The sequence below is a fragment of the Zonotrichia albicollis genome, chromosome 1 (genome assembly GCF_047830755.1).
Source record: "Zonotrichia albicollis isolate bZonAlb1 chromosome 1, bZonAlb1.hap1, whole genome shotgun sequence".
NCBI lineage: Eukaryota > Metazoa > Chordata > Aves > Passeriformes > Passerellidae > Zonotrichia > Zonotrichia albicollis.
The window spans coordinates 105,630,076-105,643,705 of NC_133819.1; the positions used below are offsets into that span (position 1 = coordinate 105,630,076).

At 41.9% G+C, this 13,630-nt stretch overlaps 1 protein-coding gene and 1 long non-coding RNA gene across 14 annotated transcripts in view; one reads left to right on the forward strand and one right to left on the reverse strand.

The window, feature by feature from the left end:
* Nucleotides 1-8,580, reverse strand: part of LOC102075460 (uncharacterized) — a 34,070-nt gene extending 25,490 nt beyond the window's left edge. Inside the window, exon 1 of the long non-coding RNA XR_003380285.2 lies at nucleotides 8,475-8,580. This is a non-coding gene — a long non-coding RNA (uncharacterized LOC102075460). The remainder of the gene's footprint in view (nucleotides 1-8,474) is intronic.
* The window catches only part of DLGAP1 (DLG associated protein 1), a 399,529-nt gene that overhangs the window by 369,065 nt on the left and 16,834 nt on the right, over nucleotides 1-13,630 (forward strand). For all 13 annotated transcript variants that reach the window (XM_074549059.1, XM_074549033.1, XM_074549041.1 and 10 more), the window contains 2 exons: nucleotides 3,187-3,560; nucleotides 6,786-6,877. In XM_074549059.1, coding sequence (XP_074405160.1) covers nucleotides 3,187-3,560; nucleotides 6,786-6,877 — 466 coding nt within the window. The remainder of the gene's footprint in view (nucleotides 1-3,186; nucleotides 3,561-6,785; nucleotides 6,878-13,630) is intronic.

A 13,630-nucleotide genomic window follows, 5' to 3' on the forward strand; every position in this document is an offset into this window, starting at 1 on the left:
GCCAGCCTTCTGACAATTTTTTGGGGGAGGACTCGTTTTGTTTTTTGGGCAGCTTAGCATTCAAAATACCGTGGCCACTTGAAGAGCCGCAGATGCTTCAGGTTGCCCTGACACAGGTTGCCTGGTACTTGAGCGAACACGAAGAAGAGCTGCTGCCTCGAAAGGCTTTCATTGCCGTGCCTCAGCCGCTCGGAGGGCTCGGCCAGCCCCAAATTTCATCAAATACGGATGACCCAGACCCAAGGCTTTCCTTGCCATGCCTCAGCAGCTCGGAGGGCCCGGCCAGCCCCAAGGCTTTCCTTGCCATGCCTCAGCGGCTCGGATGGCTCGGCCAGACCCAGGGCTGTCATTGCCGTTCCTCAGCCGCTCGGAGGGCCCGGCCAGCCCCAAGGCTTCCATTGCAGTGCCTCAGCCGCTCGGAGGGCCCGGCCAGCCCCAAGGCTTTCCTTGCTGTGCCTCAGCGGCCCGGCCAGCTCCGGCATTGGGGGCAGCTGCCTCCGAGAGCGGCGGCGGCGGCCGCGGCCCCGGCATTGTTTTTGTGCCTTTTCTGCAGAGGAGAGGCAAGAGCTTACATCATTTCCAGTAATGAAGTGCCTGGGGTTCTTTTATGACTTGCACACTCTGCTTCTCTGGAGCTGTACAGTATGTGCTGCGTGACTCCAGGAAACCGAGGATTTGTTTTGACTTGCTAAAAGAACGTTTTGCTATTTCTCTTTACAATTTCACCATGTGACTTGTCAGTCCTCTCCCCCTCTTAAGAATAACTTCAGATTTAATTAGCTGAGTGCAAACATCTTTCATGGTGGTGTGGATTATACTCCTCATTGAGTACATTTACCAACAGAATGAAAGACAACTTAATCAGGCAATTCTGTATTTGTACTGCTGTGTCCAGAGAACATGGTAGCTGTCAATAGACAGCTGCTATTGACTTTCTTTCTAGTGCAGGATGCCCAGTGATGGGGGAACCTGTCTTGTTAAGGCTTGCTCTTTGCTTCTATTGCTCTCTCTCCTACCTAAGACACCTTTTCAAGTGTGCTTCATTATCATTTCCCTCTCTGCTGTGTAAAAAAATGATACTTATGTGCCATGCTGGGATGTACTGAAGGTGCTGGCATGTCCCCAGAAGTTCCCCAGTACCCTTCCAGCATATTTTAAATGGTACAATTTATACTTTGATGAATTGCAAAGTGGCATTGCTCATGAACCTCCATTTGACAAGTTTGGCAGCAACTTCCCAAAGTGTTACCTGGATATATGCATGTGTGTGTGTGCTTTGAATTCCTCTGTGCTGAATTTCAGTTTGCATTTCCACAACTCAGAGAACATTGTCCTGACAATGAACCACCCGGAATATTTCTGGGGTATCCCAACTCCACCATTCTCCATAAGTCCTGGATTACATGACTGTGCTGCAGCAACAGCACTGATTTACCTGCATTTGCCGTCACAACAGATGCTTTGTGACAGAACCAAAACCAGGGACAAACAGCAAAACATTTATAATCCCCTTTGTAAAGCTGTCATCCTTTCTGTTAGTTCCAGGTATTGACCTTGTCATGAGCACTTTATAAAACACCTTTAACTCTATTAACTATTCGCTTCCCCAGAGTTAAAATTTGACAAGTCCATTTTTAGACATCTCTTCTCTCAGAGATGCCATGGTTTCAGTTTGATTCTTCAGAAGTGAATCATAGTTTCAAAACCCTCACTACCTGAAACACTTTTTTTTCCATTAGTATTCAACATGTTTAACATGGGTTCAGACATGTTATCAGAAACTTTTCTAGAGTCTTTAAAAAGATCCTGTGTGATTTCATGCCCTGGAAACACCTTTCACACTGTAACTATTCCTACAGCTATGGGGAGATATGAGGCATATGGATTTGAGCTAGTCAAATTAATACCATAATGGCTTCTGGCTCGACAAGCAGGTACAGTGCGAACAGAGAGCAGAACAGCTGTAGCAGAGTTACCTTTTATGTGGGTGGCATAGACGTCTGCCAGTTAAAATGATCTGATGAATCATTTCTTGCCATATGATTACTGTTAATAAGAATTTATGTTAACAAGTCTGTGTCTGAACTTTGCACAGGTTCATGCCTGCATTTTATTTTGTTAAAAAATAGAGCATATCATGGTTGTTTTTTGTTCTTAATGGGCTTTCTTTCCTCCCTTGAAAGCATTCCAGGACTTCAGCAATGCAGAGCTGCCAACTAACTCTTAAAGCAAGATGTTTTAATCTCCATGTAGTTCTTTTTGTATGTAGTTCTGTATATACAGAACAGTAGTTTAACCTGGGAACCTCAAGCTAAGCTTATAACTCCACACAGCAGCACTTACAAAGAGAGTGTGGCCTTCAAAATATGAACTTTTATTAAAGTCTTTGTCATTGCATACATTTATACTTACACTTTACTGACAGGTTTTAGCCATTGACTACATTACTCCCTGTGTGTAAAATCAAGCAATTTTTTTCCAGAACTGATGTTATATTTATGGTGAGAAATTAGGCATGGCAAAATGTTCTTTTAAATATGTCCTCAATAACTTATAAAGCATTTCAAAGTATTTGAGAAGTCTGTGCAGCAAGTGAGGCATTTTATAGAAAGAAATACACAAGTCCAAGCACGGTGAGTGTTAACAAACTTTGATAAAAGATGATTTGAGAATCTCTCTCACATCAGAAAAATGTGCCTTGAAATTCTGCATATAGTAGGACAGGGTAGAGAGGCAGAAAACAATTGCAATAAAACTGCTTGAAGTACAGTTTAGCTGGGATAAGTGGTTGGAGACTTAGCATTCTTGTGAATCCTGTTTGGGAGCCATAAGCAGAACAAACGTTTTTGTGGAAGATCTTGTTCCCATGAGACTTAGAACAGTTAGTAGAAAATATATTGAGGAAAGCAGTCCTCAAAAGACTAAGGAGGAACTTGGCAAATGGATACTTTCTCTCCCAATTTGCCCTACCAGCAATTCTGCCGCTCACATAGGAGGAATGGAAGACACTGCTAAGCAGGGCATTACTATTGGCACTTAGATGGACTTTTGGGGGCTCTTTGGCTAACAGCCTCTTCCTCACCTCTACTCTGTCCATGCTTATTGATGCTTTGAGATCACATTTGCACCCATTTTCCCCATTTTTTCAGCATGAATAAAACAAGAACTCTGCTATGTTTTTCCCAGTGTCATCCTGCATTACCACCTACAAGAAGACGCCGCCTCCAGTCCCACCGAGAACCACCACCAAGCCCTTTATTTCCATCACAGCCCAGAGCAGCACGGAGTCTGCCCAAGATGCCTACATGGATGGGCATGGACAGAGGGGAGATATCATCAGCCAGTCTGGACTTAGCAACTCCACGGAGAGCCTGGACAGTATGAAGGCACTGACAGCTGCAATTGAAGCTGCCAATGCGCAGATCCACGGCCCTGCAAGCCAACATGTAGGGAACAATACTGCCACTGTCACCACCACCACAACCATTGCCACTGTGGCAGTAGAAGATAGAAAGAAGGACCTCTTCAAGAAAAACAGATGCTTATCTATTGGAATACAGGTACAGTACATGTCATGCATTATATGCTTGCCATTGTTTTGTATTCCTACATCTGTTTCACTGCTCATTATACAGTGTTTTGTATATTTTTCTTCCTGTCCTGACAGGTACCTATGTAGAACTTGCACCAGCCTAATCATTCTGCATGGTACTAATGATGTTTTCCTAATTTATCATAAATACATCAGATGCAAGCATTTGTTTGAGTCTCTGTGCTGCTTGTTATTCAGCTCTGTTAAATTACACACATGAGCACTAATCTATGAATCATAACACAGCGGGGGTCAGAAAGGCATGAATTAAATCATTGAAAGGGAATGTGTAAAACAATGATTTACATTACACTACCACCAAAAAAATATTTTCATCCAGCCTCACTGAATTAATTGTTGCTGCTTATTCATGCATTTCATAATGACTGGTAGCCACTTGAATGAGGCAGCATTGTTCCTATCTCAGCCTCAGGAACAGAAGATAAGTTCCTTCTGATTTGCCCTTGTTAAAGAAAATTACATTTTGTTACCTCTAGTAGAATGGAAGAAGAAAACTAACTCTGCTAAAGTTCATTCATGTTTACAGAAAGGACAAGAGTAAATAAACTAGTCCTGTGTAATCAGCTTTCTTAATTTATCTTTTCTACCCCCTACTCCCACCCCCAAAAAAAAGATGTGCATAAGACTCCCAACTGCCTGTTTGCAGAATTACCTTTGTAACAAAGTGCTTGAACTTAAAATCAACTGAGAATCAACACAAGTTTTGACAGGAGATGAATCTTGAGCAAATAGAATAGCAATCCACAGCTTATCAGCCTTCACAGGAAGACACAAATATTTTTTTTCTTGCAGAAGGTGGTTGTAAGCACAGCACTCTGTGCCTGGACAGGCTTATCTGATTAGTAAAGTCTAAGAATTTACCATGAAATCTCTACATCACCCTGATGAGATAGATGAGAGGCGCTATGCTGAGGTATGGCCATCCCAGGGGTAGCTGCTGGAGAAGCTGTGACTTTTCTCTCAATTCTTCTTGGAAGGGCAATAATAATTATTGCCTGTGGGTTCAGTTCACTGCCTTTGTTGTAGACTTTTACTGCTTCACAGCTGTTTCTTTTGGGTATATTCTGAAAGAAGGGCTGATGTTCAGTGTTAAACACAGGAGAAAGATCCAGGCGGGACAGGTATAGAGGAAAAACTCCTCTGTTATGTATTCTCATAGCCAAGCCTAAAATGCCATTATATTATTGTAATCCCTTATTTCACCAATCCAAGAAACCAAGACTTCTTAGCAAAGACCCCACAAAGCAATGGGTACAAGAAAATAGTTTCCATGTTTGCAGAAGCCAAAATGATCAATGGCAATGTAAATCAAGGTTCTTAAGAGACCATCTCCCTGCTATCTCTTCTTATAGTAGTGTTGCAAGTAACAAATGCTGCTTTTGAAAGGTATAGAGGCCTCAGTTTCCTGAGATCTGAAGAAAACAGACCTCCATATGCTCTTCAAGCCTTTGACAATCTCCCTCTTAAACTTTGAAGTTTACAGATGACCAGTGTAACCACATGAAATAATAATGAAATCTGGGGGTGGTACATGAGAGTGTACCGAGGCAGGCTTTGTGTACAAACCCATGAAGATGTGGTACAAACCACCTGAAGCTGGGATGACGTGAAGTGAAACCCTCACTAGTGATGCAGCCTTACAGGATTCCTGCCTGTGTGTGGTGCCACCCTCACAGCTGTGCACATCAATGAGCTTTTTAAAGTCAGACAGGCTTCACAGATAAAAGAAACTGACTTCACTAGTCTGCTGTCTGATCCATTTTGCAGCATCGTTGCACAAGCAGTCATGCTGGTGCAGCTGAAGGGGCAGTGTGGGAGTAGAAATACCTTAAGGTAGGTGTTGATGCCAGAAATTACTCCTCTTACAAACAACTGCCCTAAAAGAGGTAGGTGCACTGTCAGCCCTCTGACTGGCAGTAGTCAGTCTCTCTTCACTGAGTAAAGGGAGCCTGGTCCAGGCTTAGTCTGAGCTCAGACCAAGTATACACCTTGATGATAGTTCAACCTATCTCTGTAGAGCAGCACAAGCTTCAGTAGCCACAGATGTATTCTTGGTTTTCTTCCTCCTCTGCCAAACAAACCCAGTGTGCACTTCTGGTGAACCTCCATGTGTGTCCTCTACACCTGTCAGCCACTCTTAGGACATTGCAAGCCTTTGCTGTAAATCTGCTGAGCAAACAAGCAAAGTCAAGCAAAGAAAAGCCCTTCCATCAAAAGGTTGCTTCACTCTGTCAGTTACGGGATTTAAGGTGTATTTAACTCCCCAGAACCCCAGTATCAAGGAAGTACTTCACCTCACAGAACAGCTTCTGAGCACTTTTCCTGCACAGGTTGGTCAAGTGGCTCTCAACAAGAAGTTGCTGGTGGAACAGCCACTAGAGCTGGATATTTTGCACACCCATGGTCAGTTTGAGGCTACAGGTCACTTCACAACTCTGCTATGGCCCAAAAATTCTGTCTGCTGCAAAATATTTTTCTTGCATCACTATCCATATTATATATAGCATTGGGAATTAACAGCTACACTGATTGGACCCAGAATATTGTGATTTTGTTAAAAGACACATCTGTGGTTAAATTTTAACTTTATACTGTTGGCACAACTCTCCTCATGGATCTGGAGATGTGGTATTAAGTTCCAGCCTGTGCTCCTGGAAACCACCTGTTTGCAAGATGAAGCAGTAAAGAAAATTAATCTAAGACTCATATCTGCTTTCTTAACATCTTTCCTCTGCAGTGCTCTGATTTGAGGCACTAACAATTAAACAAAATAAACACCTGATTTTGATATGAGTTCACATACACATGCACAAACAGATCGAAGGTAAAATCAAATGGTGAGGCACAGTACCTGGAGTTACAGCTGCTCAGAGATGTGCTCTAACAAATGTGAACATCCAGCCTCCATAAAATACCAGATAAAATCCATCTGCATGTTGCAGGCTGGATGTTGTCTTACCAGAAATTCTTTATAAATTAAGAATAATGAATATTCACTAATAATATCAGAAAAGAGCACACCACAAAGAAACTGACTAGATGAAGGAGCTTATGGTACAAGCTCTGTGTGCAGACACTCTGTAGTTAAGGTGCATAGAAACTGCAAGTAGCCAGCTGATACCTCTTCTAAAATACATTCTAATTGCCTGTCATGTTTTGGGGTCTTTTAAAGGTTGATGGTGCTGAAGAATCCACCATACCAGGTGATAATAAAGCAACCAGTAAGTTCCAGTCCATAGGAGTTCAAGTAGAGGAAGAGAAGTGGTGAGTAAAAGTTAATACTGTTTTTCTAAAGTAAATAATTATGCCACAACTAATTTTTAAGAGCCCTAGTTCCTGCACACATGACCACATAAACCTGCTTCCTGGATGAATTGTTAGATCACCCAGCTGAAAAGCTGAGTCTTATAGTTGTTGTAGCTCTTGTTTTTCAGAGAAGATTTTTCAGGACCAGTGAAAAAAATGGAAGAGAAGTGCCACATATTTTGAGGTCTCATATATTTTTAATAATCTCTTTTTCCCCAGAAAATCTACCTAAACAGTGGACAGTTTTGCAGTGTTGCAGTTAGTATTGGGATGGTTGCAGCAGCATAGAACTGATGATGAAAAGTTTACCTTGTTTTTCAGCAGAATAATTTCAGCCATATGTGGCAGTGCAGTGGCAGAGCCAAACTGAATGCTTTTATTCATGTATCTCACCCAGACATCTCTGCATTACAATTGTTCCCTTGCAAAAAAATTGTTGAGATTACGAAGCAAGCCTGTAAAACTCTGTTCTCCCTACAATCTGCAGTATATCCTGAGTTAGTAAACAAATATCCTCCAAGAAAAAAAATTAAAAAGAGAAAATAAACTAGAGCAGCTGTCTTAAAAGGTCATGTTTCTTTTCTGATGACAAACTTGCAGGTACATTGCAGGGTAGCATAACTGTGCATGACACTTGGGACACATAAATTTTTGAGTGCGTGGCCACAACTGCAAATCTTATTTCCTTCCCAAAACTGGTCTCAGTGGCTGAAGAAAAGCCAGACTCTCCCCTTGCCTTTGAGTGTGCAGGCCTGCCCAGTGTTGCTGTGACTCCAAGCACCCACACAAGTCTTGCTTCTCTTTTCTCAGGCCACTTGGGCACAGTGTGACTTTTGAATGCTGGATAACTCTCAGTACCTCCTGTGTTATAGGCAAAGCCTCGGTGCAGTATGACTTGTCAGTGAGAGAAGTTATCCTTGCAATTTCTCCAGAAAAAAACTGGGTGCAGCAAATCTGAGCAGACAAAATTCAGGCCCTTTCCCCTTCCCTTCTGGCCTGCTGACTGCAGGAGCCAGTGGAGATGTCCATTTTCACACCATTTTTCCCTACATCTGCTAAAAATACTCAAAAATAGCAGGTGTCTCCACACCATTTTCAATTCAACCAAATCTCCCTGTAAAGTAGCAAAGCATTTTCCTGTGGTTTTAAAAGACTAAAGTGATTTCAGCAAAAAAAAAAAGTGATTTTGCAATGACCCTGCTAGGCTGTTACCAAGTTCCTCATTAACCTGCTAAAACATCTCTTGCTGGCAAACATTTCTTTATGTGTTAGACCTTAGTCCCATTTACCCTCAACTCTTCCAGCACTAGATAAATGAGCACATTAGAATGGATGCTGAAGGACCATTTCACTTCAGCCTGGGCACAAAGGAAATAACTACCCCAAAAGCCCAACCCTCCCCCTCCCTGCAAAGAAAGAAAGAAAGAAATGGCCGTTTGTAAATACCTTACATCGAAAGTCCTCTTTCTACAGCAGTTTTTATTGCTCCAGAGAAAAAGGTAAGATTTGCCTGTGAGAGTCTGCCCTGAGAAAGCAATATTTCTGCATTACTTACTGACAGCAGTGTTTGGGGGTTTCCTTGCTGATAAAGTTGAGGTTGCTGCTGTTTGGAGCAGAGGGGAAAGCAGCAATCTATCATGGACTTTCAGAAGTGAACTGCCTGATAAAGGACAGCCCCTAATCCTTAGAAAATGAGTGCACTCAAGACACAAAGGGCTTATCATCACAGCTGGGCACTCATACTCCTTTTTTTTTTTTCATAACACAGCAGAGCACAATGTATTGATTATCTGTTACAGGAATGGAATTGTAAATACAGTACATTCTTCACTGTTCCTGCACCATAACATCTGCAAAGCCTAAGAAAAGCCCCTTTTAGCTGAATCTTTGAGAAATTAATGTCTTTAAAAATATTCCAAAAATACTAAATAAATGTAAAATGAGAAGAATGACACAGCAGGAAGGATAAATACAGTAAATTGATCGTGTTTCCTTGACAGTCTAAGCTATTAATTACACTGTTACAAAACAATAAAGCTCTTTGCCTAATGCACCAAAAGCCCTACCACAACTTTCAGTCTTCTTCTTGGCTTCCTGCTCTTTCCTTCCCCTTTCCTTCACCTCATACGATTGTGATTCTCACACTAGGGAGTCTTACCTCCTCATGTCCTTTTAAATATTCCTTCTTCTGTGTTTGGACCAGGTAAGCAAAGTGGTTTGCCTCCATTTCTTGGCCTAAGTAATTCAAAAACAGAGCATCTTCACAGGAGAGCTCTCTCTCTTCAGTCTTCCATCTCGCCTCAGACCTTTCATTGGCCCTTCACTTTCTCCTGGGCCTCCTGCCAAGACAAATGCCTCAGTCCTCCTCCTCCTCTTGTACTGCTCAAAGGATAAATGTGCTTCCTGCTACCTGACCACATTACGACTGGATCCGTTGCTGCTGTTTATCTTATCCTCAGTTTTTATGCTGCTGGTTTTCAATAATATTTTTCAGACCCATTCCCTAACAGCAGCTCTGTGATTTCTAGCATTTATAGAGTAACTCTGTCTGGTCATTCTCTTGGAGAGAAATTGGTACACATTTTTTTCAACCTCATGATCTTACTGCTGTTAATCTTTTATCTCTCACCTGACCTTCCCCATGATGCTGACAAAACTCTAACCAAAATGTTGTTCCCTTTTTCCTTCCAGGGCAGTTTTGAAAATTCTACCTCATGAAACTCATGCATGCAATCTCAGGGCACTTCAATTTCTGTGCATTTCTGTTTGTCCTTTCTTTCTACATGTAACTTCTTCTTGACCTCAAGGGACCACCCTCCTCACTTAGAGAAGATAATTGAGTTGCTAAAAGTCAACCAGTTCTACTGAAGCAGAAAAAAAAGGAATAATTTATTCTGCCAAAAACAATTAGCATGCATTCTTCTTGAACAAGGAGTTTTCAGTCCCATGGCTCTGTAATCAGTTTTAGTCTCTCTTGCAATTTATCTTGCCTGCCCCAAGATCTTCTCCTATTTCATTCTCACCTCCAAAATTGTCTCATTCATCCTTCTAGATGTACCATCAGCTGGTAATTGTACCTGATTTACCATCACAAGAATCTTTGAATACTGAAACAATGATAGTTTCTGGAGGAAGAACACTGCCATAGGAGACTGCAGTAGACAGTTGGTCGTTCTTCCTCTTCTCTGGTTTCTGGGGCACCAAGGAAGGTGCCCCCATATCTTGATGCACAAAACTGTGTCTTACCACAAGATACACAAAGTACACCCTACCACAGCACACCTCTTGATATGGTATAAAATGGAATCATTTGAAATAGCAATATGGTAACATAAAGCAAATAATCAAACAAAAACTCTGTGCTGTCTCCTCCAGGAAAAAAAAAACCCTCACATCTATGGATTTTGTTACTATATAAACTCATATTTTTCTGGTTTTTTTCCTGTAGGTGTTTGAGTTTGGTTATTTACTGTCCAAGAAAAAATACTCAGGTTTTGCTGTTCTTCCCTAACGCTAACTCAAACTTCTCAACACTTTTCTCTTTAGAGTAGACCTTTCAAGTCTGTGTTTTGGGTAAGCTAAGCAGAAAGTATGTGATATGACATTTAGGGGATGTCCTGTGCAGGGCTAAGAGTTGGACTTGATGATCCTTTGGGGTCTCTTGCCACTAAGAATATTCTGTGATTCTGTGAACTACTTGCATGGCTTTTCTCTGCAGCATTTTCTGGCTATCTCTGTTCTCCATGGTGGAAGCCATTCCAGTGGGAAATTCTGAAAGTCGTAGGTGTCCCATCCCTGGAAACACTCAAGGTCAGGCCGAACAGGGCTTGGGGCAACCTGATCCAGTTGAAGATGTCCCTGCCCATTGCAGGGAAGTTGGACTAGATGACCTCTAAATGTCCCTTGCAACCCACACCCATTCCTCTGGCCAGTCCCATCCTGGTGGGACTCATTCCCCACATCACCTCCCAACCTGTTCCTCCTTGGAGGAGGAACTCCTGCTCTGGTCCACAAAAGGCAAATCTTTTTGGGCCAATCTCCTTCTCTGGCCACAAATGCCGTGAGTGGAGGGAATGCTTACAGCCCTGGTGGCTCCCAGCCAGCTGATGGGCTGCTGCCTTGGCAGAAATGGCCATGAATTTCTGATCACACCCTGCTGGCTGGCAATAGCCTCCCTGCACCAGACCAAGCCCTGGAGGGAGGCTGAGTGCTCCAGCCAGCATCTCTGCTCTGCAATGAAAAGGCCAAGAGTTGGGAAAAAACAAATAAACCAACTAGCTTTAAACAATGTGATGAACAAAGATGAGCAGCTGCAAGGACTGGGGTTGGAGCAGGAATATTGTTCCTGCCATTAGAAACATGGTACCCAATCTGCTAACTCCTTCTGCAGTTTGTTTTGTTCTGCTGACAGCAGCTGCAACCTTAGCAGAGAAGCCCACCACCAAGGAGGAGGACAGTCAGTGGGTAAAGTAAGGCTGAGTTTAACCTAAATACCTGTGAGATTGATTGTTGGTTTGAAATTCATATCTTTTCTGGAATTTTGGGTTTGAAGTTTTTTTAAGGAAGGAATTATCTAAGTTGAATTGCAAACATGTTTTGCAAAAGAAAGCCAAAGACTTAGAAGCTGAGAGCTGAATGCCAACAAGTGACCATGTTGTTGTTCAAAACACTTCATTCTGTTGTTCTCCATACTGGTTTATCCAGTCTGAGGTTTCATGGCTTTCTGCACTCTAGGCCAAATATCTGCTGCAGTTCTCTGAAGATGTAATTATTACACCTTGTGCCTGCAGGGCACAACTGAGTACAAAAGGACCAAGCCTGAAAGCAGAAGAAGAAGCAAACCTCTGTTTTGAACCTTTTCCTTTTTTTTTTTAGGTAAACTTGTGAATGTTTTATATGGTAGAAGTTGCAAAAACTTTATCATTAGCTTCAACAGCTCTCCTCTAGTATGGAGTTTTAAGTGAGAGCAAAGCAAAAAAGGCTCATGTGGAACACAAATGGTACTTTGTAGGAGTAAAACATCCTGGAAGTGAGTGAGGAAGCTGTGTCAGAGACTAAAATTACCATCTATTAGGCATTTTTTACAGATGAGTTGGAGGCAGGCAGATAGTAAGTGCCTTCCTACATTTCCATTTTATTCAAAATACATTTCCTTGGAAGTTTTTTTTTTAATTTTGAACTGATGCTATATTCTATTGCCAAGTTGTTTTTCTTTTGAAGACAGATAAGTTACATAATCCAGTGCCAAGAAACTGTCATGCAAACCTGTAGCATACTATTATATAGATAAAACAAAGGCAAAAAAAGTAGGTCATTCTATTTCATTTGTTCAGCAGAGTCTGGGTTTGCTGGTACTAGCTCATACTGAACCCAGTTAAGAGCACACTCCTGAAAGCCTTGAAATGTAGAGCCTCCAGCAATACATCCTCCTGTCAAGCAGACTTTGATGCTTTCACATTTGGGTTTTGGCCTACACTGGAAAGCCAGGGTGTTAACTGAAAACACAAGTGGTCATCTGAAACAGAAGAATGTCAGAGTCTAGGGCACCAGAGAAAGCAGAAGGTGGCTGTGAAATGGAGGAAGGAACATGGAGACGAGCAAGCCTGAACTAAGGCATTTGCTTTTCTCACCAGTGCTATGGAAGGTGTGGAAAAGTACACTGTGTACTAATGACTTGGCTGTCAGTGAACCCTGACTAAATGACTAAAAAGAAATCCTCAGTCAGCATGTGCCTGTGTGGGCACACATGTTTTTGTGTATGTGTTGTGTGTGTGTTCTGTGTGTTTGTATACCTCAGTGCAGATAAGGGATTTGTCAGGTTGGTGGTCAAATTAAAGCAATTTCTAAAAAAAACTAACATGGATTGGATTCACAATAGATTTTCACTGTAATGTAAACCTAATGCTAGTGTCTCTCTAATCACTCATACCAGTATGATAGCTTTTCTCTGCCAGGGGCCCATAGCAGATACTTAGGAAAAGTATAAAGGAGAGTGTGTAAAGTATAAAGTCTGTGAACTAAGCACTAGTTCTCCCAGTAGACATTCCCAATTTAGTATTCTGTTGTTCAGGAACTTCCTAAGCCAAATATGAGATGTGTAATGGCTCTTCCTGTGAATTTGATCAAGTTCTCTTTGAACCTATTTTTACCTTTGCTTTTTCCAGGATTCCGTGGCAATTTAATCACACATTGTGTGAAGAAGTACTTCCTTTCATTAGATGTAGATCTTTAGACCTCTAAGCCTTGCAACTGGCTGCCTTCCTCCCACAGTTATTGCAATCAGAGAAATGGTGACACATCCCCTAGTCAGAATTTCATAGATCTCCCATAGTCTTCTGCTCAGCCATGTTTTCTAAACCTTTTCTCCTGTGGAAGGGATTCCACCTCCCCAGTGACCCTTTTCCTCCCTTTCTTACTTTTTCTGCTGTATCAGTCCATAACAAAATGCTTTTTCTGCTTTCCAAAGGATAAATACTACCAAGCTAAGATTGAGAACAAATTGGAGAATAACTACTGCATGAGTGCACAGGCATCCTGGATTTGTAAGAAGAAGAGATGGGAATCTGTCCCTATTCAGTTCAAAACTGTTCATCTTGAACACTAAATATTTACTGATTTGAGGAACATCTGTGCTTACTTTATGGTTCTACCTTCTTTTTCATCATGAGGCAAGACAGCAGTCTGCCTCACTTGTTTTCCACTCATACCTCC